General features: G+C 38.1%; 3 protein-coding genes and 1 non-coding gene across 5 annotated transcripts; 2 read left to right on the top strand and 2 right to left on the bottom strand.

Moving 5' to 3' along the window:
- Positions 1–706: 706 nt before the first annotated feature.
- LOC111600604 (RING-box protein 2) lies at positions 707–26138 on the top strand. The gene is made up of 2 exons (XM_023316799.2): positions 707–860; positions 25667–26138. Exons 1-2 carry the CDS (start codon positions 707–709, stop codon positions 25846–25848), a joined length of 336 nt encoding a protein of 111 aa, XP_023172567.2. The 3' UTR covers positions 25849–26138.
- LOC111600602 (facilitated trehalose transporter Tret1) lies at positions 2787–13012 on the bottom strand. 2 transcript variants are annotated; one of them, XM_023316796.2, is made up of 8 exons: positions 12948–13012; positions 9569–9817; positions 7674–8716; positions 7354–7504; positions 5634–5759; positions 3898–4683; positions 3545–3830; positions 2787–3484 (listed from the first exon to the last, which is right to left on the bottom strand). In XM_023316796.2, the coding sequence occupies exons 2-8, from the start codon at positions 9677–9679 to the stop codon at positions 3297–3299; spliced, it is 2691 nt and encodes an 896-aa protein (XP_023172564.1). In that variant the 5' UTR covers positions 9680–9817; positions 12948–13012; the 3' UTR covers positions 2787–3296. The 2 variants fall into 2 exon arrangements, with proteins under 2 accessions (XP_023172564.1, XP_023172565.1); XM_023316797.2 differs by lacking the exons at positions 7354–7504; positions 7674–8716; positions 9569–9817; positions 12948–13012 and adding an exon at positions 5833–6109.
- Trnam-cau lies at positions 16866–16938 on the top strand. The gene has a single exon. It is a non-coding gene; the product is annotated as a tRNA-Met (tRNA).
- On the bottom strand, positions 22538–23436 carry LOC111600603. Its single transcript, XM_023316798.2, has 3 exons — positions 23323–23436; positions 22884–23219; positions 22538–22818 (listed from the first exon to the last, which is right to left on the bottom strand). Exons 1-3 carry the CDS (start codon positions 23416–23418, stop codon positions 22672–22674), a joined length of 579 nt encoding a protein of 192 aa, XP_023172566.1. The 5' UTR covers positions 23419–23436; the 3' UTR covers positions 22538–22671.
- Positions 26139–26389: the final 251 nt, after the last annotated feature.

Genomic DNA, 26389 nt, shown 5'->3' with positions numbered 1-26389 from the left:
TCATACACTCGAATTAACAAAATCTGTCTGGCCAATCACTTGGCAATTGTAAATTTTCGCAATTTTTCGTTGCTGTTGTTGCCTTACTTTGTTTTCTTTAACTGCTTTGTCATAAGACGTTCGAAAAATTTGAATGCTGCATTAACAGAGACACACGTACAATCTTTCACACACACACATTCAGACATATCGCATTTGCTTGGAAGGTAAGACCTGTCTTCGCCTGGCTTTGCATTCAGCTTGCCGCATTTTATTTTTATTGGTAATTGAAGCTGAGGCACCTGCTGAAACCCAATAAAATCAAAGCTTTTGGCCTCGTTTTTGGTCGAAATGGTAATTGTAACAGTATCGTGATACATCATGTGGTTAAATTGCTAAATTGCTATTGTCTTACGAAATGGTAAAGCACTCGAAATTGCAATTAAAATACATTCATTGCGCAACATTGCAATTGCTCAACAATTTGAATTGTGCGCCTTAATAGTGAGCGCCCTGTGACGGACAGAGTTGTTTTACATCCTATAACAGGGTGTATGCTGTGTGGATGTTGTGGAACTTAGTCATCTGCACTCGCCAATCAGCTGTTATTGTTGTAGATGCAGTAGAAGAAGAAGAGTGGCATTCACATTTCTCATTAAAAACAAATTAAACAAAAAATTTATTTAAAATAATTAGTGTATGTGTATATGTATGTGTATGTGGAAAGATGGCCGATGATGGAGAAAACTCAGTGGATAACAAGCTCACAGACGACAACAAGCCAGAGAAAATGTTTACGCTAAAGAAATGGAATGCTGTTGCAATGTGGAGCTGGGACGTCGAATGCGATATTTGTGCCATTTGCCGCGTTCAAGTCATGGGTAAGTCGTACTAGATCATTCCTGTTTATAAATGTATACTATATATGCATATCTGATTTACAAAAGCAGAGAACAAACTTTAGATAAGCTATGGCACTATAAAGAAAAGCGCAAACTACACTCCAAACAACTGCAACTGTAGATCTGAAAAGAGTTTCTTTAGCAGGATGAGGCATTCTTTGAAGACTTAAGGATCTTTGGAACTCGAAGCTCTGAGCTGAACTTATACTTAAAACACATTGATCTGGCCATATAACTTAGAGCGTTGCTCACTATGCCAAAGAGATTCAAACGCTTGATTCTGAAGACGTCATTATTTATGAAATGCTTCATATAGACCAACCTTTACGGGTATAAAAGCCTTTGTTAAAGTATTATCAATCCTTAGTTTCTAAGAAGTCATTCTGTACACACAAAACACTTTTCTAATAGAAACACATTGGCCCAAATAACTAGTGAGATGAGCTGAATAAGGATTTCAAGCATGAATCGAATTTCGAATAATCAATAGTACATAAAGGACTAGCTCATAGCAAAAGTCTATATTGTGGCCATAAATAAGTGTGTTTGAAACACTAAATAATTAGACTCTATTCAGAAAGGTTTGTTTCTGTATGACATGTATACGAATAGCACTTTTCTAGATTCTCAAATCTAACTAATTAAGATCAGTCTTACAATGAAAAACTCAATTGATTATCCCAGATTTATTCTTAGAACTCCGCTAGCTGCGATACAAAAATGATAGTTGTGTTTAAAAATGTGATGTTCTAAAGATGAGATCTTCACAGAGCTTAAGTGACCTCTAATGCAGTTCATCGTTCAGTTTATATATATCCTATATCATGCTTAGTCATATTTTCAAATGTCTTCTTAATCTGGGCACATATAGTTTCCATTGACGTTCGGTGATACGAATCTACTTCTAAAATATCCTCGTAAATCGAGAGAGCTTAAGAGCTGGGGTCTTATATTTGTCCATTTTTGTGTGGCAAATCGGAAAGCATCATATGTTGTTGCATTCATCTATCTCCATTCTAATATGACTTGAAAGTTCATTGACAATTTGGAGAACATAAAATTTTGCAATCTTTTATTTTTAGATAGTGAATGCGTATTATACGACTGTTATGGTCTTATTTGTTTTAATATTTATTATATTCTAGATGCTTATATTTCCAATGACCGACTAAACTAAGAAATCTCAAAATATATATATTTATATTTTTAAATATCCTTAAAGGAAAAACTTTTTACTAACGCCAACAAATATATTTGGATTTAGTTAAGAAACCTTATGCAAGATGGTTTAAAACACACTCTCCTATACAATTCTATTTTTGTATTACTAAGATTATTTTTGCCGTTGCATTGCTTTGTGTGGTATTATAAAATCGATGTCTAATCTGTCAGCATTCATCCAATAAATGCAACGCCATATAGTTTGCTTTGTAAATTGGATTTGATTATGAGCCCGTAACATCAGCGATAAGCGATCGATCGAGTCGAACTGCTGCTTGACTATCTGAGACTTTGTATTCATGTATAAGTCGAATATTCTGTAAATATCAATATATAGAGTCTAGCTCTGATTACGTTGCTATATATATTTTTTATATAGCTATATATTCAGATGCAGCTCATGTGCACCGCATGTATATGTATGTGAGGGCATATATGGTGCACTCTAGAATGGGGATTGGGAAATAGACATGAATATATATATATATATATATATATATATGTGAGTGCATATAAATTATAATGCTCACGTATTTGCGACCGACATTGTGAAACTGTAAATTACGTTTCGAAGGTCGCATGCAAATATTTGATATTGCATTAAAATAGTTTTTTGGCATGGGCGCAACTTCTTCAATTCTCAGAGGGGTTCACGCTGACTCCGTTTAAAAAGAAGAAAGTTCATTTGTTTGTTATTATATTCATTAAATTTAATTTATACATTATTGTTTTATTTTCTAAGTAAGATTCTTGTTTCCAATATTCGAATAGCCAATTAGATTCAACTTGTTTTTGGGGTGAAGAAGGAATTGGGTATAGGAATAGGGAACATTATTAATTTGCCTTTTTTTAGTTCTCTTATCAACTACTTGTCATTTTTCTACAGAGATTCGACTATTCGATTATTCGATTCATAACTCATAATTTACAGAATCATAAAAACTAATGCGACTTAGCGACGATATAAATAATAATAATAACAATAAAGGAAATTCTTTTGCTAAATAAAAATAAAGCCACGCTCAATCGACAATCGACAATTGACAATCGACGCTAGCTATAGTTATCGTCATCGATGACGTCATAGTTATACAACTTAAGCACTAAGACACTAGACTAATATTTGGTTTGATCGCTTCAAAGATCCTTCATCTTCTGTATTTCAATCTGGTGCGATGTGAAGATCTCACAGAATTACATATTGAAGGACAATGGCTTAATATTCGCAACCGAGGACATGCGACGGACGCGTCCCATCATCTTGCGCTCAATATCCTCCAGCGTCTTGCCCTGCGTCTCGGGCACATAGATTATCACAAAGAACAGGCCAACAAAGCAGATGGCGCCAAACATCCAAAAGGCACCATGTGCACCCATGAAATCTACAGATCCAGATAGTTTAATAAATGATTCCGAGAGCATCTATCGTTTGGTTGGCTTACCTATCATATCCTGGAAGGATTTGGTTACCACAAACGTGCAGGACCAGTTGAAGGCGGTTGCCACAGAGGCAGCAGAGCCACGTATCTTGGCCGGCAAAATCTCGCCCATCATTAGCCACGGAATAGGTCCGAAGCCCAGCGAGAAACCCAAAATGTAAACGACAAAGCAACTGAGCGGCAGCCAGCCCACATTCGAGGTATCCATGCCCGTGGACTTGCAATAGAAGAAGCCGCCCAGCACGAATAGCGTCAAGATCATAGCCACATTCGAGACGTACAGCAGGATCTAGGAAAAGAGAGTTTTGTTTGCTATAGCACTTGATTGATGACTGGAGACGCGCTTGTCCACTCACTTTTCTGCCAGCCCGATCGATCAGCAGCGTTGCTATAAATGTAGCCATAAAGTTGACCACGCCCACAATGATGGTGCAGACATTGCCATCGATGGTGGAGCCAGCATCTTGAAAGATTTGCACGGTATAGAAGATGACGGCATTGATGCCGCTCAACTGCTGGAAGAACATCAAGCCGAGCGATATGGACAGAGGCTTCAAATTGCTGCGCTTGAGCAGCTCAAGCATTGTATTCTGAGTCGCCTGTCTGTCGGCATCTGCTTGGGAGCGCATCAAACCCTTCAGCTCCGGCTCCACATCAGCCTCCTTGCCGCGCAGCCAGACGAGCGCCTTGCGCGCCCGCTCCTCGCGCCCCCGGCTCACATACCAGCGTGGTGTCTCCGGTATGAGGAACATCAGTATAAGAAATGGAACGGGCAGCGTGCCACCCAGGAAGGCCAACATCGACCAGTCCATGTAGGTGCCGGCCACAAAGCACAGCAATATGCCAATGTTACCAAACGCCGTGGGCAACAAACCCAGTGTGCCGCGCACCTCCGGCTGCACCGTTTCGCCCAGGTAGACGGGCAGCGACAGCGACGCAATGCCCACACAGAAGCCAGCCAAGAAGCGTCCACAAAGCACCATCACCACATTGACAGCACAGGCGATCAGCAGCCACGAAATGATGAACGGCACAGCTGTGGCCAGAATCGTATTACGCCTGCCCAGGTACTCAATGAACGGACCGCCAGCTATGCCACCAGCCAGACCAGCTAGAGGCATAATGCCGCCCACCCAGGAAGCCTGCAAGAGAGAGAAATGTACATGGAATTAGGGATTTGTTTTCAATTTCTGCTGACTTCAGCTTTACTTAAGAGTATTTCAATTCATAGTTCGATCTGATCGGATATAGAAGTGCGAATTGAGATTTAATATTTCAACACAAAGCTTTATTTGTTATTAGGGATATAGGTATCATATTTGGCAATTAGTATCTCAAGTCAAAATTTCTAGACAGCTTCTAACAGAATTTGAAATTAATTTCAAATATTTTTTAATAGTCAAAAATTTTTAAGAAATTCTGGGTAATTTCAAGTTGAATGAAAAGAAAAATTTTTAAATTTTTTTAAATATTTAAATATTTATATATTTATTATTTTTTTTTTATTTTTTTATTATTTTAGTTTTCTGCTAAGAACTACTCTAAAAATTTGACAAAGAACTTGACAAAGAAAAAATCCAATTTCAATACAAAATATTTCCATTTTTGATAAGAACTACAAATTTACAATCGAAAATAGTTGTGGACTTGAACTCACAGCCAAGACCTCGTCAGCTACCCATTGCTAAGGTCACCTAGCTTCATGAATCAATTCACTTTATGACTATTTCAATGGAAATATGAATGCTTCAACAACATTTAAGAATTTCATTGAGTCTAGCCAAGTTTTTGAGTTCAAAGTTGTCAATGCAAATCAATTCTTATTAGACTCGGAAAGTATTCGAAAATGTTAGCAAATCTTACACAAAAGTGAAACTTAGCTTAGAATAACTTGAATTGGGATTACTCAAGCTAAATATCTTATGATCTGTTTTATCCTTAGCTGAAATGTGATCAAATAGGCAAAGGAAAATAGTTTGGACTTGAGATCTGAACACAATTTTGTTGCATTTGATTCTAGCTCAATTATGATCATTGCACTTTCAAGAACTATTCTTAACTGAATTGGACTATAATTTCGTGTTAGACTTACCGCTTGAGGTGTTACCACAAAGGATGTCAGCGTGGTGTTTGTCATGGAGACCAAAGCGGGCGAGGTATAGGCGCTGGCAAAGCCCACGACCAACGAGCCCAGCGACACACTCAGCGCAGCTAGCACCTGAAATGAGATATGAAAAATATATTAATGTGATAGATGTATATGTATTAGTGCAGTTAAAGCCGAAATCAACCTGAGAGTAGGTGCACTTGGCCTTGGGCTCATCTATGGGCACCGAGAAGGACACGTGCGTGTCCGCGCGCATAAGGATCTTCATGATGGATCAAACACTGAGAGTCGACTTGATTTGAAATGAGTTTGTGTTGCAGTTGCAGTTGCAACCTTGTTGCACTGCCGCCTTTCACTTTAAACTTTCGAAACCTTGCGAGTGCGAGTGCCGTAGAGCTCGGGACGCTTCTAATGCATTGCCGGACGGATGAAACTCAACTGAAACTAAAAACCTGTCATTTGGAGCTCGACTCGAATGCAAGCTAGGCCGTTAGATTTTGAGAACGATTTGCGCGGTCACGTACATATAACATATATGTATGTATATATATTTACATATATATTTATTTATATATTTGAATATAAATATATATATATATATATTTGCACAAATGCTTATTATTATTAACTGTTGAACGTCTTATCAACATGCATTTCATCAGGGCTATAGCCCAATAATTGATTATGTTTCCGAGCACATTAAAGATGAGCTTTAGCTAGCTTCATCCACAGCTGTTGACATTCGCTTATCACGCTGTTTACGTGTGCCGCTTCACACAAAGATCGCGATAAGGCGCAAGATGCGAGGCTGGGGACTATCCCGGGAGTCGGTTTAAGTCGGTTTCTTTCGCGTCTTTCGACGTGCTGCCACTAATATGCAAAATGCAACTAAGCTAAGCGCACATTTGGCCAGCAGCAGCAGATGCAGCCAGCCCAGCTCAATCATGATTGAAAGGGGGCTAGAGGGTCGATAAGATACAGCTGACGGGTCTATCCGACCCTCAATTCATTCAGTTATTGAGGCGCTGGCTTGTATTTTTAGTCTCGCATAACTAACTAACGGCGTTATTTCAGTATCAATTTCAATTAAAGACTTAACGAGGGGTCGACAGCGCCGGGCAGTGGGGGTAAGTCCAATCTGGGCGTGCGAAAATAGCCCGCCACGCGCTTCTCCAATGGCGACCCACAAACTAAGCGCTAAATTGAATGCGCGAGTGGTTGCTTTATGGCAATATTAATGCCATTCATAAGGCCATACCCCAGGCACCCACAACATCACCTCACATCACTCTCTCCTTCAGCGTCGCCCACGCATGTACAGTCACACGTTAGAGTCGAGTGCTCCATTATAGGCGCCAGTTTAGCGGCCGCAGCAGTCGCGCTTAACGACCCAACAATAGGCTGGCTGCGATAATGTTCATGCCATGTTAATCGCAACTAATCCGAATATTCTGATGCTTCACAGATCGGACGAAATGGGGTATTACGCATGTAACTACTAGAGCACTAAGGAGATGTACCTGATAATCAGTCACTTCTTTTCGATTCTCATATACATATAGCTACAGGTACAGTATACTATATCAGCACAGCTACAGTAGACAAACACCTCGTATAAACGTCATAGTTTGGGCATAGTCGCATTATCAATTTGAATAAGAAATTGAGATCGCATGCGAACGCTGTCGTCATTCGTTTGACCTACCTGTGTCCATATATAGATGGGGTTCGTTGTGGGCCTATAGACCTCCAGCTTGGGCTTGCCATCCTCGGTGATCTGTCGGACAAAGGGCACGGCGTGGCGGATGTTGTCACCCCGCTTATTGCCCATGTCGTCCATTTCGTAGAGTCGACGGCTGCGAATAATAAAAAAAGAAATTGCGTCATCGTAGAACGTAGCTTGAGAGATTGCAAATTGGGGCATGAGCATTGAGGATTGAGATTAACGAATCTGTGATACGAATTGGGGTTTAGGAGATCAAGAATGGATGGTTAGGAATCAGCATTGTTTGGCTAAACACTCACCTCTTGCGTGAATCTGTGCTAATGGAGCGCTGCTGTTGGAAGTTCTGTCGTGAGCTGAGGAAATCTTCGTCGCTTTCGCTTTCCAGGTCCTTCAGGTCGATAATGACTGGCTTGGTAATGTCCTTGGGACGATGTATTAGGCGCTTGTGTTCGGCGTCGTCGCCCTCCTCATCGCTGTCGGTGCTGGAGCCCTGTAATACTTTGTCGAGCTTAAAGGTGACCCGCGGATCGAGACTCTGATGTTTGCGGCCTTGGAACTCGCGGCGCGTCTTATGAAACTCCTCCTCCGACGATGAGTCCTTGAGCAGATCCTGCAGAAATCGTGTGCCCTTAATGTCAAGCGAGACGTGCTTCTTCGCCTGAAACTGGCGACGATTATCGTTGGCCAATATGTGACGCAAATCCTTGAGTATGCCCTTGTGATCGACACTAGTTGCCTTCTGCTGCTGGAACCCGATGCGCTTATCCTCGAAGCTATCCTCGTCGCTGCTCTCCGCTGCCTTGCTGTTGCCCTGCTGTTGCGGCTTCTCGAAGGAGACACGCGAACCCTTGAGCGATTGCTTGCTGCGCTGCAGATCGTCTCCACCGGCGCCAGTCACAATGCTCCGCTGCTGGCGATCACGATGCGGCTCCAATGATGTGGGCGGCGGCGGCAAAGGCGTCAGCTCCAAGCTGCCACTCGAACGCAAAGCTGTTCTCTGTTGCTGGATCTGCTGTGGTGGCTCGTTGATATCGTCGTCCTCGAGCAGCGGACGAAATGAGAGCGGCGGCTCGTCGTCCACGTCATGCAGCAGTCTCAGCTGCTGCTGCTGCTGTTGCTGTTGCTGTTGCTGCTGCTGCTGCTGCTGCTGTTTCTGCTGTTGTTGCTGTGGCTGTCTCAGCTGCTGCTGCAATGGATGCAAATGTGGAAACTGCTGCTGTGGATGACGCTGTGGCGCTGCCTGGGGAAAGGGAAACGGATCCTCTGGCAATATTGTGTCCAGACTGGTGCCCGTATTCGATGCTGACAGATTGCTCTCCACGCGATGATAGCCCAGCTCCTCCTGCCAAAATAAACGAAATGAATATTAAATTTGAATTCGTCGAGTACTTAAGCTTAAGCTTTCAATTGCGAATATAACTTAATCGCGCCACAATGATTACCACGCTCAGTTGCTCTTGAAATCAAAGCCAAAGGTTGGTCAGTCTTATCTCCTCTGTTTAGCTCTGACAGCTCTTACACAGTCCATAGATCTCTCAGTCTCTAGCGGCTACACGGCTATGGCTTCTAAGACAGTGAAGCATAACTCTAGGGTTTTTATTTTATTTTTTTTATGCTAAATACTTAAGCTATTCTAAAGGAAATGTAACTTCAAATGGTTATCAGTTCAGGAACTTTTTGTCAATTTCTATAGCTTCTTGACTGGATTTATCTGTTGTCTAAAGCTATATCATATAGGTAATTAAGTTACTCTAGGGAACTATTCAGATCATTTCTATTAAAGGCTTATCTAGAATGTATTCAAACAAAATCTTTCCACTCATATATAGACATATAATATATAATAAAATGTTTAGTTACTATTGAAAGAGCTAGAGACTTGAGATTTCTATGTCGGGCAATCTCCGAGTCGGGCAATCCCGACTGGACTTTCTATACATTTTCTATCGAGTTTTTACAGCTTAGTAGACCTCGTAACTTCAAGGTATTTTTTTTTTTGTGGCACTCGCAATAGGAGTCATAGTGCCACATCTGCATTATTGCTGATGCACCACCTTTTTACCCAGCAGCATCCAAAAGAATGTAGGTATGCTCGCTGTGAAGCAGAGGCTTCTTGCGATAAGAGGACGCTGTCATGCTTCCATCGGCAGTTCGCATATTAATTGAGCAGTTGGCATATTAGCAACATACTTACGCCAGCTCTGGTTAGTTTTTCCTTTAATTTGCCCATGGCGCTGCTTAGCGGCTGGTGATGATGGCCTCCACCTCCGCCCCCGCCGGCGCCTCGATTATCGCGTCCACTCATCCTGTATCAAATTGTGTCTAATGTTGAGCTTGAACTCTCCGCTTCTACCTTGGGGGAGTTGAATTCTTCTGTTAATTTTTTTTCTCTTGTCTGTAGAGGACTCTAAGGTCTCTTCTTGCGTTTAAATTTTTGTCTTTGCTGCAAAGAATAAACAGTTGGGAATTATAAAAATATATTTGAGAAATGAGCTAAAATAATAAGCAAATGAAAAATATATTTTATAAAAATAAAAAATGTATAAAAATCAAATTAAAGAAATAATAACAATAATAATAATTAATAATAATAAAAAAATAATAGCAAAAAATAATAATATAAAATAAAAGTTCAAAATAATAATAAAAACTTAATAATTAAGAATAATAATAATAATAAATAAAATAATAAAAAAAAAATAGAAAAAAAATATAATAATATAATAATAATGAATAATATAATAATAATGCATTTTCTTAATATGTGTGTTGAAATCAGTTGAAAAGCTCTTGAACTTGTTGCAGCGTTTACTTAACTTATTTATGAATTTAAATTTCTGCTTAAAGTTTTTAATTAATCTATAATTAACTTAGAATTGTGACTATTACAAAATGACTCTACTCTTGCTTAATAGACTTTAGCAGATCTAATAAACTGATTTAGTTGTACTTAATCTGACTTCTCGCTCATCAGACTTAAGAAGAATTTTGTACTAAGATCCTTAAGATGGAATTTTGCTATTGCACATTCCTTTCTGTCAGTGTATAGTTATTTATAGTTATTGCACTTGGACTCTATCGAAAGTTCAATTAGGGCTAAAAACAAATGATAACTGTCACCACCTGTAAATGTCTGGGCTTTATCAGCCTTGGTTTGGTTTGTTTGCACATTGATAGTGCTGCGAGCCCCTCCTAAATAAATATGGTCTGAGGTAAAGCACACTTTTCAAATGAAATATAGATATTATAATGTCTGCTGGATGCGCATACATATGTGTTTGTCACATACGGTTATATAAATATTCAATATTATGTAAACATATAGGTCTCAAGTCTGCACGCGTGACCAATTATACAGTCAGCGAAAAGTATATGGCTATTATAGCCATCAGAGACGTTAAAAAAATCATTTACTGTTCTATTAGCTATTATTAATAATATATCTGACACATTTTCTTTCACTTATGCCAAATTCAGTTTTTGTTTTATTTTTCTTCCTTTGCTTAGTTGGCGCCTTTTCTCACTTTCACAAAAAAATATTGTTTATGTTTCAAAGAATTCTGTTTTTAGTTTGATGGCATGCGGCAATTGGCAATATGTTTATTTTCAAAAATTTTCCACATTCGACTTTGACTTTGCGACATTTTTATATATTTTTTGTTTTATTTATAAGCTTAAAAAAATTAATGGTCATTTTTGTGGGCCAGCGAAAGTTAAAAAAGAATATATACGAGTTGCTTGCTCCTGCGTCATGTGATGGCGATGCTAACGGTGAGCGTGGGCGCCATGACGTCGACGTCGACCGGTGACTGCGACAGCCGGCGACGGTAGCGTCGACGCCTTTCTGGCTGCTGCCATTTACTTATTTGGCTCTCTCATCTCATCTCCCTCTCCCTCTCTTTCTGTCTTTCCTCTATTGATTCGAGTAGTGACATAACATGAAATGCTGCTATTGCCTTACAATTTGAACTACACACTTATATGCACACACACATATATACAAACATGCATACATGTTCTAAAAGCAATTACAGACATTTGGCTTGCATTATTTTCGCAAATGCGCCTCAAATTGTGCTGTTGCCCTTGAAACATTCATAAATGCATTAATGCGTGAGTGGGACTGTTGCTGCTGCTGTATGTGTGTGTCTGCTGATGATTCACGTTAAATTCATGTATATGTATTTGTTGCTGAGGTTTTTATCTCTAAATGCCCTAATTAATTATGATCTATCATGATAGCATACAACAAATACAACTCCATAAAAATACGTATATGGTACATAAATACATATGTGTGACGCGCACACACACACACACACTTTCGCAAGTTAGCGACGCATCATACTTAGCTATGCTCTTAAGCGCAGCTCACACAGCGTGCTCTTTTGAAAACTAATTTTCTCTTATATGCGCTCACGTGCTGTAAACGTTACATAGCTCTCCCACAACTCACACACACACATGCAAAAGTATACACACAGGTGCAAATTTCTGTTGCTGTTATGACGGCTCATTTGTCAACAGTGCAACGTTGCTCGTTTTGATGCCTTTTTGTTTTTGGGAATTTATTTTTAAAACAAAACATTTATTTCTTAAGTGCGGCTTTGTTTTATTGTTAATTAACAAAGTCGAGCCGCAAGATGCGGGTTTTTTTAATACTAGGCAATCAGTCTTGGTTCCAGACGAAAACTTTAATTTAGTTCAATTGATATCGCCCACGTTTAGTCGTATGCTTCACGCTTAAAATTTGCAACAAAAAAAATAAATAAAATGCTTGCTCGTATTTTCGCGAAATACGCAAATACACTACAATATATATAAATACAATATATATATATATATATGTATATATATATAAACTATCTCTCTCTATCTATTTGTTCACTCTTCTGTGTCTCTGTATTGCGATAAAAACCAATTCTAAATTTAAAAATATTTTCACGGTCGAGCGTTCTCAAAAATGTTTCGAATATTTTGCAATTTAGCTCCTTTTTACTAATTGTTTTTGCTGTTATTTGTTGTCGCCTTTTCTCTATTTCTATTAGTTTGTTTTAGCCTTGGTAAGTGCGGGTTTTTCGGGGATTTTTTTAATTTTCTTCTTTTGCTGTTGTTTTCATTGTATTTTTGCCATTCCGCCATTCAAATTACGTAAAACTATTGCATTAAATAACTTAATACACCCGACTGGACATTAGTGTGGCTCATTAATACATTTTTTTTCGCGAATTGACGTAGTGCGAAAGAAATGCGCATAAATTTACATAGCGTTTGGCTCAGACATTTTCGCTGCTGTGTTTTGCATAAAATTTAAAGAAACGACGCGACACAATAAATTCGATAAGGCTACGACCGAAACTTGTAGCACGAAAAACTACAACTATTTTTGCGTATATACAATGATATATAACTCACTATAACAGTTATTTAATTGTACAATTTTTATTTTTATTTTTTTTTATTAAATACAATTTCTCGAATATTTTATATATATATTTTTGTTGACGAACGTGTAATTTTGCATAGTTTCGCTATTTCTTGTTCGCTCGACAGACAAGCTAAATATTTTTTACCTTTTAACAAACTACTAAATGTGATAATATCCACATTTGTGGCACTAAAGCACGAGATTCGAATGCGCAACGTTTATATAGCTAGCGCACGCGAAAGAGAAACCTGTTTGCGCTCTCTCGCACACTGACTTGCAAGAGAATAAAAGCGCCATTGCGCCCATGTGTGTAAAATATAAATCTGCATATGTATCTGCTGTGTGTTGGCAAGGAAACACAGACACTTTTAAGAGCAACAGCAGCAGATAGAAAAAAGTCATGAATGAATTGAGGCGCCAACACATACAGTTGTGTGTGTTAGCGCGTGTGTGTGTGTGAGTGTGTGAGTGCGTGTGTGACGACGACGTTGTTGGCATTAGGTTGCAAGTGGAGAGCAATGTCAAAGGTCTCTGGAGTTAGCGCTTGGCGCGCCTGCGCGACTGACACGAAACTAACGTCACTCTTTTCTTAGAGGACGTGCCGCGACACAGTGGCACCATCAAGTTTTTATTGATTTGTTTTGGCTACAGCAGCTGATGCTGCCGCTGCCGCTGCCGCTGCCACTACCGCTGCTCTGCGGTGGAGTCGTGTTAATAGCCAATTGCTTTGCTCGCATGCGTTTTGTTTGCGCCAATTGATTTTTATTTACACATATTTTCAATTGAATATTATTAAATTGACTTTGAGGGCGCGTGCAAATTAGGCAGCCTTGGAGCACATTTTGCGTGCCAACTCTTCAGTCCAAGCAGTCACAAATACTCAAACTCGAACCCGAACCCAACCCAACTGAATCCAATCCAGCCCAGTCCGAGTCCGAAACAATCAATTTTGTTTATGAAAGCTTAATAATTTATTATTATTATTGTGACATCGTTTGCTATTAGTTAGTTTTGCGCTTATATGCCTGCAAATCCCACTTCCAATTGTAGGGGGCTCGTCTTTCAATGTATTTCGCAAAAAGGCAATATTATTGCCTATAAATAAGACAGCACGATTGTCAGACAAGCAAACACTAATACACAGACACACACATACATGCCGGCGCTCACGTACCGAAACGTGTACTCATGCAGAGGATACTGTGAGCTAATGGGCGCGTAAGCTTGCACGTTTGCGTATGAGTGTGTGCATGATTAACGGAAAATTTCAGCTAAGATTGTTCTTCAATCACGTGCTCTCGAATAGGATATATCAGTTCATATTTCAAAATGCTCTCTTTAAATTACCGCTCATATATGTATATGTAGGTATATATATATTCATATAGTAATATAGTAATATATATATATATATATATATATATATATATATATATATATATATATATATGCACATATCTGCTTGATATCATTTTAGACTAGCCTTATTAAATAGTGTATATGTACTAGTATATAATTAAAATTTTGGCTGAACAGGGTATTGAGTTGTTCATCAGCATCCCTGTTTTCTTTTTACGGTTTAGCTTAACCAACGACCGTCATTTGCCCTCGAAAGTGTTTCGAGCTGACAGTCGTGTTTGACCAATAATTATTGCATATATCAAGGTTCCACTGTAAAACAAAAGTAAAAATCATGTGCAAAGCAATGCGAATACATATTTAAATTTATATATTAAATTATTATATTTAAATTATTATATTAAAAGAACAACGAAACTGAACTTAATATATAATCAGGCAATTAAGAAAGGACATTATTCGATGGCTTTTAATATTCATACATATACAAATAAGTACATACTTTACCGTTTATCGAAATTTATCAATATATCATATATAGTTTTTTAATAAATTCGAAAAATAAATACATTCACTATTGTTTTTGCACTATTATGGGATAATATGCCAATTTCTATACCATACAAATATTTACCTCCCCTTTTTGAAGCAAATTGATAATAAAATGTGATCCATCACTACAAATTATGTTGGAATTTCTGGGAAATCGAAATAATTGATAAGGTAAAAATAAAACTAACGCTAAGCATGACTCAACAATATATATACTGTATGTACATAAATACTATTGTATGTTTATGTATGTGTATGTATAAATATATATGCGTATGTGTAACTTTAAAGCATGATCGCTTCGTCTCACTCATTTTTTATACAAACAAACTCGTGCAATAACAGAAGAGACAGGCCCCCAAGACTTGGCAGTCGCTGCTGTACACTGCTCACAGCAGCAACAACAAGAACAAGAACAAAAGCAAATTTGCAGGGAGAAATAGAGGGGGAGAGAAAGAGAGAGGGTGCGAACAGCGTTGAAGCAGTTGGTAACAGTGCTGTGTAGAAGATGCTCACATTACATAGAGAGTTGAGCAGCCAACTTCGACGCATGCCCTGTCACTCTTGTTGCCTAAACGGCTGATGCAATTGGCCGTTATTGCGTCAGCAATTTTTGTACAAGCTGAGCCACTGATTTGTGCGTTAACTTGGCAGAGAACAGACAGATATACAGTCTGATAAAATAATGATAGTTATTTATAAATGTGCGTGAATTAAGTACATAAGTGACAATCGCAGAACATGAGCTAATTAAAGTTGGGTGGCCCACGCCTTCGCATTTGACGCTTCCGGACGTTGCCCGTAACAGACAGCACGCGCAAATTTAAATAATTTTTCAAGAAATATTAAAAGCTCATTTATCTGATTGCTGTTAGGAGTCACAACACACAAATTGCCAAGCGAAAATTTGGCCGCTTTACCCGTTCCGTTCTCCCCCTAGTCGAGAGTAAGAGAGAGAGACAGAAAAAGAGAGCTCGAAACAACTCTCTCGTAACTCTGCTTTTATTGGCACACACATACTCATGCACGCTAAAGAGCGCAATGCTTTTAGAGCGATCAACATCGTCGCTCTTTTAGGTGTAATTCAACTAAATGTTGCTAAATTTAGCATTCAAATTCTACAAACATAAAAACAAAAGCAACAAGAAATTAACTTAAGCATGTGATGTCCGACGTTGCCTCACACACCCGCCTCTTTGCCTAGAACTACACAGCTGTATGCAAATGTGTGTGTATTTATTTTTTTGTTCTTACTCAATGTGTGGGCTCATTTTGGCACACGATACAAGCAGAAATACTTTTCAATGTGTTTCAGATATACACATATGTACCTACATACATACGGCGGCGTATAGTATGCAAGTTTTGTGGCGACTGACGAGCCTCCCACTAATACACTCAAATAGTCAGCAGCACACATACACATACATGCATACATCTACACTTATATACACATTTTTATAATTCTGACAAACCAATTGCTTTTGCTTTGACTCCAGTAGCCGTAAAAAAGAACTGTTTAGTATTATGAACTAACTTTGGTTTTATAGCCGAATCTATTGCGGTTATCAACCGATTTCGCAAGCGCACTGAAATTTTTGTTTTGTTCATTTCAATGTGGAATTTACGTAGTTACTAGATGCATACTTAACAAAAAGAGTCGAGCAGCATACACGTGCAGCGAGTGCAAATATTTGCTCTTAGTTACTCACTCGAGTAATTATGGCTAAATGGCCTTCACTCAAGGTCAAAGTCTCGCGTCGCTGACCGGTTCAAGCGTGAATAAAATCTTTACGTAGATTGCGCCGTATTTTGCTAATTAGCCACATACACACATGTATCCCATGTTAATCTATGATATATGTTTTCTATATATGCTTAAATATATACTTATACACTGTATACACATACATGTATAATATGTATGCATATGTAATATATTTATCAATATGTATATATTTGCAACGTATTTCAGTATATTTCCATACCTTAAAATTACGTGTAAAAATGTTCTAAGTCCTTAGCACATTTCATAAAAGTGAGAACTATAAACAAAAAAAAAGAATAAAAATTTTTATTCGGATTCAAAAAGAGAAAATAAATTTGCCACGTGGCTGTTTCAAGTTGGCAATTGAGATACGATGCGAACATAGCCTCGGTGGCGCAGTTGGCAGCGCGTAAGTCTCATAATCTTAAGGTCGTGAGTTCGAGCCTCACCCGGGGCATGTAAATTTTTTATTCTTCTTCTGTCCCTATGGCTATTTTTATTTATTTCATTTTGCTTTTTCTAATCTCAAAAAACTTTTCACACAGCAGCCCAATAAAAATGTCAAGCGAAATAACAATTGCGTGCAGCAAACAATAATAATAAGAATAACTATCATATTACGACAATGCTTTTGCTTTATAACGGTTGCCCAGTCTAATTCCTTCATTCCCGCTTCAGTATTTTATGACAGTTAATCTGTTAGACGACAGTATGTCTGTCTGCCATTCGGTCCAGTCCAGTCGGTCGTCAGTAATTTAGTCATAGGTGTAGCTTCTATTTACATTTACAATTATTTACTATTTCACTATTACAGTTGATGTTCAAGTAAAATAGCGAATAACAATAACACGACATTGCAAATGGCATTCATAACAGATTTAATTTGGTTAAAAACATTTTTAAATAAAAATGCTTTATTTGTGGAATTATTAAAAAATAAAAACGTACGCCGCAAATTTAGATATAAAATCTGAGCTCGTCGCCTTAAAGCGTTTTAGCGAATTCGCCTTACTCAATACTCTTAGAAAAAAATCAAATTATACGTTGAGCACTGTCCAAATCCTTTAAAGCGAATTCACTTAATTTAACACTCTTATAAAATATACTATATGTAAATTGAAATGAATTGCCTTGCTCTTATAAAATATAAGATTCCATGAGAGAGAATTGCCAAAATTCCTTAAGCTGAATAGCCTCTAGTAAAATGTAAGCTTTTATAATATTTAGATATGTCAACCCATAGTAAGGGGTAGCTAAAAGTGGACTCAAAAATGTGAACTACTCTTGATTAGTATTTGAAAGAGCTGCCATATCAATATTTGCCTGCTTTATAATAGTTAAGGCGGGAAAATTAATTAACGTCTATATAAAAACAAATATAATTAGGTTTAAGAGTTCATTCCATAATTTTGTGTATACATATAAATATTTACATATTGTTGTATATGAATATAATTTACATTAGATCCCTATTAGATAATACGTGCGACTTAAGCTCATCTTTAAATAAGTAGTATAACTAAACTAATAATATACGAAATATAAAATACAAATTAGATAATTTGAGACAATCTTAATATTATTATTAAAACTCTTGGACATTCAGCTCGCTAAAAGATAGAAAACACGTGCTTATGTAAAGCGTGCCAAAAGATGATATCTTGCAGTTCACGTTGAAGTCTCGGGATTGCAAGGTCAGCGGGACAAGAGATTGTGATAAGGGAGCCATGAAGATACAATGCACATGATAAACGGAGAGAATTACAATTTGTTGTACTGTAAACACGCTTAACGGTTACCGTACAAAATTATGATCGTTTAACATAAATAGTGGGATTATATATATTTTTTATTCGAACTTCTTTCATTTAAATTTCATACATTTTCGAAGAGAAACTTTTTAACCAATGGAATATTTTTCCGTAAGAGTTGTGAGAGGCGGCAGCTGCAATTGAAATGCCCTATGTATGCATGCGTGTATAAGTGTATGGTGTAAAGTAAGTCCTAAATTTAACACGAGAGGAATTTCTTATGGAAAATTCCCACACATTCACAGATATACAGACTTTGCCATGTGGAGAAATGCAAGCATTTTGAAAAATAAATGTAAAAGGCAACAGCGAATCGAAAATCGAAATTTTCCATTCGTTTGTCGAACGCGTTGTGCGATGGATGCACTGAAGAGTCAATACCCCCGTACCCCTGATTGCTCTTACGTGCTCTTATTCGCTCTCTTCATCTCACGGCCTGCACACACGCGCACACACATATATACAAACACTCACGCCGCAACGCTTTCGCGTACATCGATTCTGTTTTTAAAATCAATTTCAAGTTTCATCTTATTTTGTGGTTGTTGTTTTTCTTATTTCTTTTGCTCTCTTTTCGTTTGCCATTTCTCTACTCTCTGTGTGCATGTGACTACGATCATTGGACTTTGGGCATGTCGACCTACAAGTGGAACTTGCCAGAACCTCCTGGTTCCGCCTCTGCCTCGCTCTGGTTAATGCACTTAGTTACTCTGCACGTTTTCACAAATACCTCGTGAAAGGAAGGCAGATTGCCAAAAAGGTGCCAACGACTTGATTTCCGATTTGGCTATAGGTTAATCGTGTTATATGCAGTACACATTGTTACTTTAAATATAAATGTTATATATATATATATATATATATATATATAAGCATATATGTAAGTACGTAAGTACATTTTTTTTCGATTAGATATGTCTTATAAAATAAATTCCCTTAAATATATATACATATGGTAATTAAACACTCAGCTGATAACTGCGTTTTTCCTGTGTTCTGTGCTGTCCGCCCTCACGTTAACAGTTAGCTAACAACATTTACACTTTCCACTTGGTCACATGTGCGACTTTACTCAACTAACATTCACACCAACTCGTTATACAGCAAAATATCCCAAATGAACGCTTTCACAAAAAATCCTTCATAAGCCTAAGTCATTGCAACAGCGTGCAAAGCTCAATAATTGTTTTTTGCGCAATTCGGCCCTCGCAGCCTATGCTGAGCGATGCATTTAAGAGCACAGTGTACACAGCGAAGAGTAGAGAACGCAAATCTAGGGTAAGAAGCAAGAGCGAGCCGGTTTTGGGGGCACGTTCGTTTCATCGTTGTTGTTGTTGTTGCTGCTGGTGCTGGTGCTTTGGCATACAAGACAAGCCCCCGTGCGTGACGTCACGTAAACGCAACCGTTACAGTAAAGCGAAAGAGAAGAAGAAGAGACGAAAACGAGTTATGTTCATTGGGCGATAAATGTGCAAGGCAACAAATGGAGAGGAGTTCGGCGAAATGCGACGGTCAGAGAATGACGATTCGTGCAACGTGATTTGCGAAATGAAGGCAATTGATCAATCAGCAATGGAAGCAGCGTGAAAAACAAACTGGAAAATAGGGAAAGAGTAAGTGCATTACCATGTGACCGCTTTTTCACTAATTAGACGCAGCTATCGAAAATGGATAGCCCCTCCCGCTCCCCGGCACGCGTGTCACATGTGTGATAAGTGTCGAGCAGTAATATTGTTAATTTCAGACACAAAACTGCTAACTTCTAACAATTGTCATGCCGCGAACAGTTCGGCCGTTTACCCGCTTACCCGATTACCCGCTCACCCGTTAACCTTGAACTTAACACTCGTCGCCCAGTCACAAGTTACATAAGGCGCAGACACAGAGCGGCAGGGGAACAAGGGAGGGAGACAACAAGAGACGGCAAATTTGCATATCTCGCCTAGTAGGCGCGCTGAGTCTGAATGCATTAGGCCCGGTTCACTGGCGTCTAGTCAGGTGTTGCAAACCGGAATTTGAATTGTTTAAACGTTGTTATATTTATAGATGTCTGGTCGGATCAGCCGACTTGACTAATAAAAATATTTCAGATGCCAGTTGAACAGGTTTATCATGCTTCATCACCCCCCATCACTCTCTCTTTCTCTCTCTCTCTTCGTCTCTTACATTTGCCCTTTGATGAAATAAAGCACGTCTATTGCGTTATATGATTTTGTTCAATTGAACTAGTGCAAAGCGGAGCGAATCTGTGTTGCAATTGTGGAATATTTAATTGAACTAATCGAAGCATAGCTGAAGACGAAAGAAGGCGAAAAAAAAGTCACACATATATATATGTTATCTAGTTATATACTTAATAATCTATGAACTAAAAATATAGTTTAATCGCTTATAAAATTTTTAATTGGTTTTTAATGATTAGGCCATAAAGAGGTGTACTAAAATGGTATTAATAAAAAGTAGAACAATAAAAATCCGTTTTGGGATCATTTGCTTCGATTCATTGATTCAATTGAGTGATAGAGACTACAACTGTTTCAGTATAAATAAATTAAATGTGATTGTAACAGATATATATATATATATATATATATATATATATATATATATATATATATATATATATATATATAGATATATATCTAATACATGTAGAGTATGACTAAAATCATGTCAATTTGAGCGAAAGAGCTTACCTGTTAAGTTATATACTCTACAATCCTTCAGCAGTTACAGTTATTATATCCAGTATTCCAGTCTACCTTCCAGTCATGACTTTTATACTTTTCACTGAATATATATCGCAGCAGAAAATGGTTATTAAAAGTAACTACCTATATACAGTTAGCATTCTGTAGTCGGGAGTTGGAAAATTACAGTCAACATTCCACTCCAATAGAATTCTTCTTATTATGTAACGCTCGCAAGTCACCTGAGTTTCTCGGTTCTCGGTGCTCGGTTCTCGATTCGAAGTCTGCGTTTCTATCGCGTCACTTGTCACGTTTCATTTGTCTGCGCCGTTTCACTACCACCTGACTATGCACATTTTTAATTAGCTCGTTTTAATCGCTGTCGTCTGACTGTCGCTTTCCATACTCGTTTGCCCATTTGGTCAGAGATGCTTGAGGCGGACACACCTTCCTTTTATCGGCCCTATCGGACCCAATCGCACTTAAACAGCATTGATAAGAAACAAAACGGCAGTGCTCAACTGCCAGATACCCTGTATTGAATTATTATTTAGTCGAATCTTTCTACAAAATGAACTAACTCAATTGACCAGCTAATTAAAATGAGCTAGCAACTTTACTCTATTAGACGATTGATCAAAATTAATGCATTTCATGGGTTCTACAATGGGAACAAGTGAACTTATTCATTTGAAAAGTTCATTAACAGTTTATTTATTCTAGTGAACAGTTCTTCAAAATAAACTAGTGAACTTATTCACTTGGTTTACTTAAATTTATTCCATAAAGCAGTTTATCAAAATGAATCAGTTAAATTATTCAATGGAACCAGTCAACTAAATGAACTAGTTAAGTTATGCATTGATTTGTGAACAATGCAGTTCAATTGTTCAATAGATCCATACATTCTGTATGAAGTCCCAATACACCCCATTTCTTAGACACTCATTTAATACAGGGTATAGAGAAAACAACTGTGCAGTTAATTAATTGACTCACTCGAATTGTTATACCCGGAACCCATTGAACATACGAATTCAGGGTATAATGATTTTGTGAAAATGTATGTAACAGGCAGAAGGAGGCGTGGCAGAGCCCTCAGCTGCTATATGTATGTGTTGGTGTAGCTTCAAGTCGGGAACAACACTGAAAACAGTGTTGGGTAATGTATGGCTATGATTAAGTTCTATTTATTGCTTTATATTGTATATCTTGCAAAACAAGTATCGTAGCTCATTTAATATAGTTTATCAGTGTTGAAAACAGTGTTGGCTAATGTTGATTTTTTTGTATTCTATATATTCTAAATTCTATCATGTATCGTCTACTATGACATACAAACATAACATAAAATATAAACAGTGCTGAAAACAGTGTTGGGTAATGTGGCATAAAATATCTAATAATGTGTTTTCTCTCAATTTTTCACTCTAGTTTCATGCAGTGTTGTACCAGTGTGCGCCGGCCCCCATAACAAAACAAGCCCTCGTCAGATATATATATACTATATATATACATATAAATATATGAACGATGTGTGGTTTTATGTGTGAGCAGTAATTGTTTATTGACTTGATTGGCCTTAACTTGCACAGACAATCATTTTATTGTTATTATAGAAAACACATATGAATTCAGATGAAATCTAATGTCGATCGCTGAATTGAACGGCTGCGTAATGCTCTAGCCCTAGTCAAGTTTCTCGAAGAAGACCTGAGTCAGGGTGCGTGCAATGCCGTAGGCATAGAAGGTAAAGTCCAGACGATAGACACCTGTTGGCACCGGCATATTCACCTTGGTAAAGTCCAAGGCAAATTTGTCCACCATCATGTAATTCTAAGGAGTTGATCGATTAATTGACCGATAGATTGACTGGCTGACTGACTGACTGTCTGGCTTACCTCAGTCCAGGGACAGGAGTGATTGAAGTTGCTATGCTCCCTGATCGTATCGAAGACGAATCTCTCGAATGACAGCCGATACTTGCGGGCGGCCATCAGCTTGCAGAAATCGAAGAGTATGTTATAGACGAAGGGACGATAGCCATCACTGCGCTGGAAGCACTGCAGCCGGGTCGTCAGGTTCGTGATGGGCAGCTGCAACAGGCTGACCTTCAACGACAGCTCCACCTGATTGCGTCGCACCACCTTCAGACGGCAATAATCGTAGCGGCAGAAGCCCGCATTTGTCGGCAGCTCCAAGCACTTGACATTCGTAAACTTCAAAAGGCGTGCATGCTAGGTAGGGTTTATCAATCAGTTGGTTATTGGCTAAACTAACAGCTAGTGTCTCTCTCTCTCTCTCTCCTTCTCTCTCTCACTCGCTCTCTCTTCCGCTTACCGCTGCCTCATTGAGCAACATCCATAGTCCCAGTTGTAGCCACATAGCACGCATTTTTCTATCTAATTTCCATTTCGAATTTCGGACTTGTAACATCCATACTATAGCACTTTAGCGCTATGGCTAATATATGTGCCATTTAATAATCGATTAGCAACAGGTTATTTACCTGCTCCAGGTAGCTTATCAAAATTAAAGCTCAATTTTTTGATAGCAAAGCAAATAGCAAATGAATGTCCATTATCATTGTCAGTGGGAGGGAGACAGAGCGACAGTCTCTCTCTGTCTCCCTCCCACTAATACCGCACTGTCTTTCTGTCTCCCTTTCACTGATAATGCGTGTGTGTGTGAGAGAGGGAAAGGATATAGAGAATGAGGCTCACTCTCTGCCTGAGGGAGACGGATTCGAAGTCAAAGTGCAATCAAGGGAACTTTATCTTTCCGTTCTTATCAGGGAATTCTCTGCTAAGAAAATTCCTTCTTAGACATCATGATGATGATCCATAGATAACTGATCATGATCATGGAAATTTATATATATGATTTTTAATATATGTTTCTGTTTCAGTTCAAAGACCAATAGCCTACTTAAGTTTAAGGCGCAATTTGTAGTGTTCCATCGGCTGTTGACTTCGTTAGCTGAAATTCGCGGAAAAACCTTATAAGTAATGTTAACAATTTCCTGTTGTGGGTTTTCAATTACAAAACGCAACAACAACAATACAAAAAGAAAAAAGTCTCTTGTGCTTTTTCACACCAAATATGAACAAAATACAACAACAGAACAGCACACATAATTCTTTGACTCATTCAGTGCTAGCTCCACTTGGCTCCGCCCCCTCGGCCCCTCAGTCCCTGTTGCTGTGCATCATTTCTTTTATTTTCATTTTCCATTCGCCATTTCTGCCGTCGTCAGCAGCCGCCTTTGGCCCAGCCACTGTGGCGTATACTTGTTAAATGACGACGCTCTCGATCGTCGTACGAATCATGCGAAATACTCTGCTGAAATGCAGCAAACGGTTATATGCCTATGCAGAATGCCAGCTCATATGCTGCTGCATTTTAATTTTGTTATTATTCACTAAATTGATATATCTAAATATATATGCATATAATTATTTTCCTACTCCATTTATTTATTTTATTTTTTTTAAATTTTTTAATTTGTGTATTTATAACGTATTCACCACTCTCCCAGCAACGTTTAATGTAATCAACAGCAATTCCAATTGGAAACCACAGCTAGTTAAGGCAAGTCTAATCAGAATACATGCGTTGCCTTTAACGTTCAAAAGTAAACTACAGTTGTATCTTTTAAAAGTGTCAAATTAACAATTTTTTGTTTATCATTTATTTATTTGTTATTTATTGATTATTTTTCTTCTTAGCTGTAAATCAATTGTAACTTTCTTGACTGTCTTAGAGAGTATCTCTAAGTCGATAACAGGTGCTAGAGTCAGCGTACTTACCTGTGTTTTGTTTTACTTTTTATGTAGGCAGTACGTATTATAAATTTATGCAAACGCGTTCAGATTTCGAAATGTCAACACCAACACCTGCACCTGAAATTAGCGCAGCTCAGGTGATGCCTAAGCACACGTACACACATACACACACAGAGAGTCGGAGCATAGCTTTTGCATTGCCTTGGCAAATTTACAAAAATTCTCAGAATTATTTTTTATAATTTTTATTGTTTTTAGGTGAAAACCGATGCGTTTCCAATTGGGAAAGTCAGTGACCTCTCCCACGAACAGGCGAATCTGATTTGGATCACATACGCGCGCTTAAACCATATTTAACTCAATATTGAATGAAGCGACAAAAAAACATGTGTATATATGTGTGTGTGTGTGTGTGTGTGTGTGAACTGTTGAATGAACGCGAATTAAATCGCAATGCGATAAGAGTGCACATCAAATTGCAACTTGCAATTTGCGAAATCTGCGAATTCGTAACCAGAGAGAAACGGGAAACAGTATTAAGTCAACTTTTACACATAATTCAATTGTTCTACCAACGCATAACATTTGAAATAATATCTGCGAACTTTGCGCAATAAGTAGTCCCATCTCTCTCACACTCACTCTCACTCTCGTCAAGCAAGCCTCTAATGAAGTGTTGACAAATAAGACAGCTGCAAGTGGTTGACTTTATATAACACTTATTTTTGCTGTTGCTACTAAGTCACATTTAATGTATTACGTAGCACACACGTCTAATTGACGACAAATGCTTTTTGCTTACGTCTTTCCTCGTGGATTCTCTTCTATTGTAATTCTCAACTGCCTGTTACTCGATCGCTGACGTATTTATAACTTTTCGCTGTTCTCTTTTCTTGCAGATTCGTGTTTACGTTGCCAGGCGGAGAACAAACGGGATGTGTTGGGTCGTCAGGATTGTGTTGTTGTTTGGGGCGAGTGTAATCACTCGTTTCATCACTGTTGCATGTCGCTGTGGGTCAAGCAAAACAATCGCTGCCCGCTGTGCCAGCAGGAATGGTCCATTCAGCGCATGGGCAAATAAGCCATGGCTGCATCTCTCACTATAACAATAATTAAGCTAAAGAGCATGTTAACGTTTCTGATATAAGCAATAACCTAGATCCATTTTAAACTGTCAAGCTGAATAAATACAAAAGTAAAACAAGACTAAGAAAGAGAACACCATGCAACCTGCGTTTTTCTCTGGACTTGAACCCCGAACTTCTACCAACACCACCACTCCATTTTTGCGTTATTACGTGCTAATTCAAGTAAAGTAGTAGCTAGTTATTCAACCACAATTCTATCACAAATTCAATTTTTTGAATATTGCGTGCGCATGTATAGGACAGATGCGTTTTGTTTAGTAACTTCTGTGTTAGCTAACGGATTTCTATGAAAATTTTTATAATATATTCTACGTATTCTATTGGAGTACTTGTCACCTGATGCAAAATCTTTCACATATTGATGTTATTTTCAACTGAACTTCACTTTAAAATCCAAAATATAACATAAATCAAAATTGACTAAAATATACATAAAACTAAATAGAAAATTGTAAGATTCTTGCTCTTAGGCCA

The sequence above is a fragment of the Drosophila hydei genome, unplaced genomic scaffold (assembly GCF_003285905.1).
Source record: "Drosophila hydei strain 15085-1641.00,03,60 unplaced genomic scaffold, DhydRS2 tig00000060-arrow-pilon, whole genome shotgun sequence".
Lineage (NCBI taxonomy): Eukaryota > Metazoa > Arthropoda > Insecta > Diptera > Drosophilidae > Drosophila > Drosophila hydei.
Note: the sequence above shows the minus strand (reverse complement) of the source record. Positions and strands in the feature narration are given on the sequence as shown.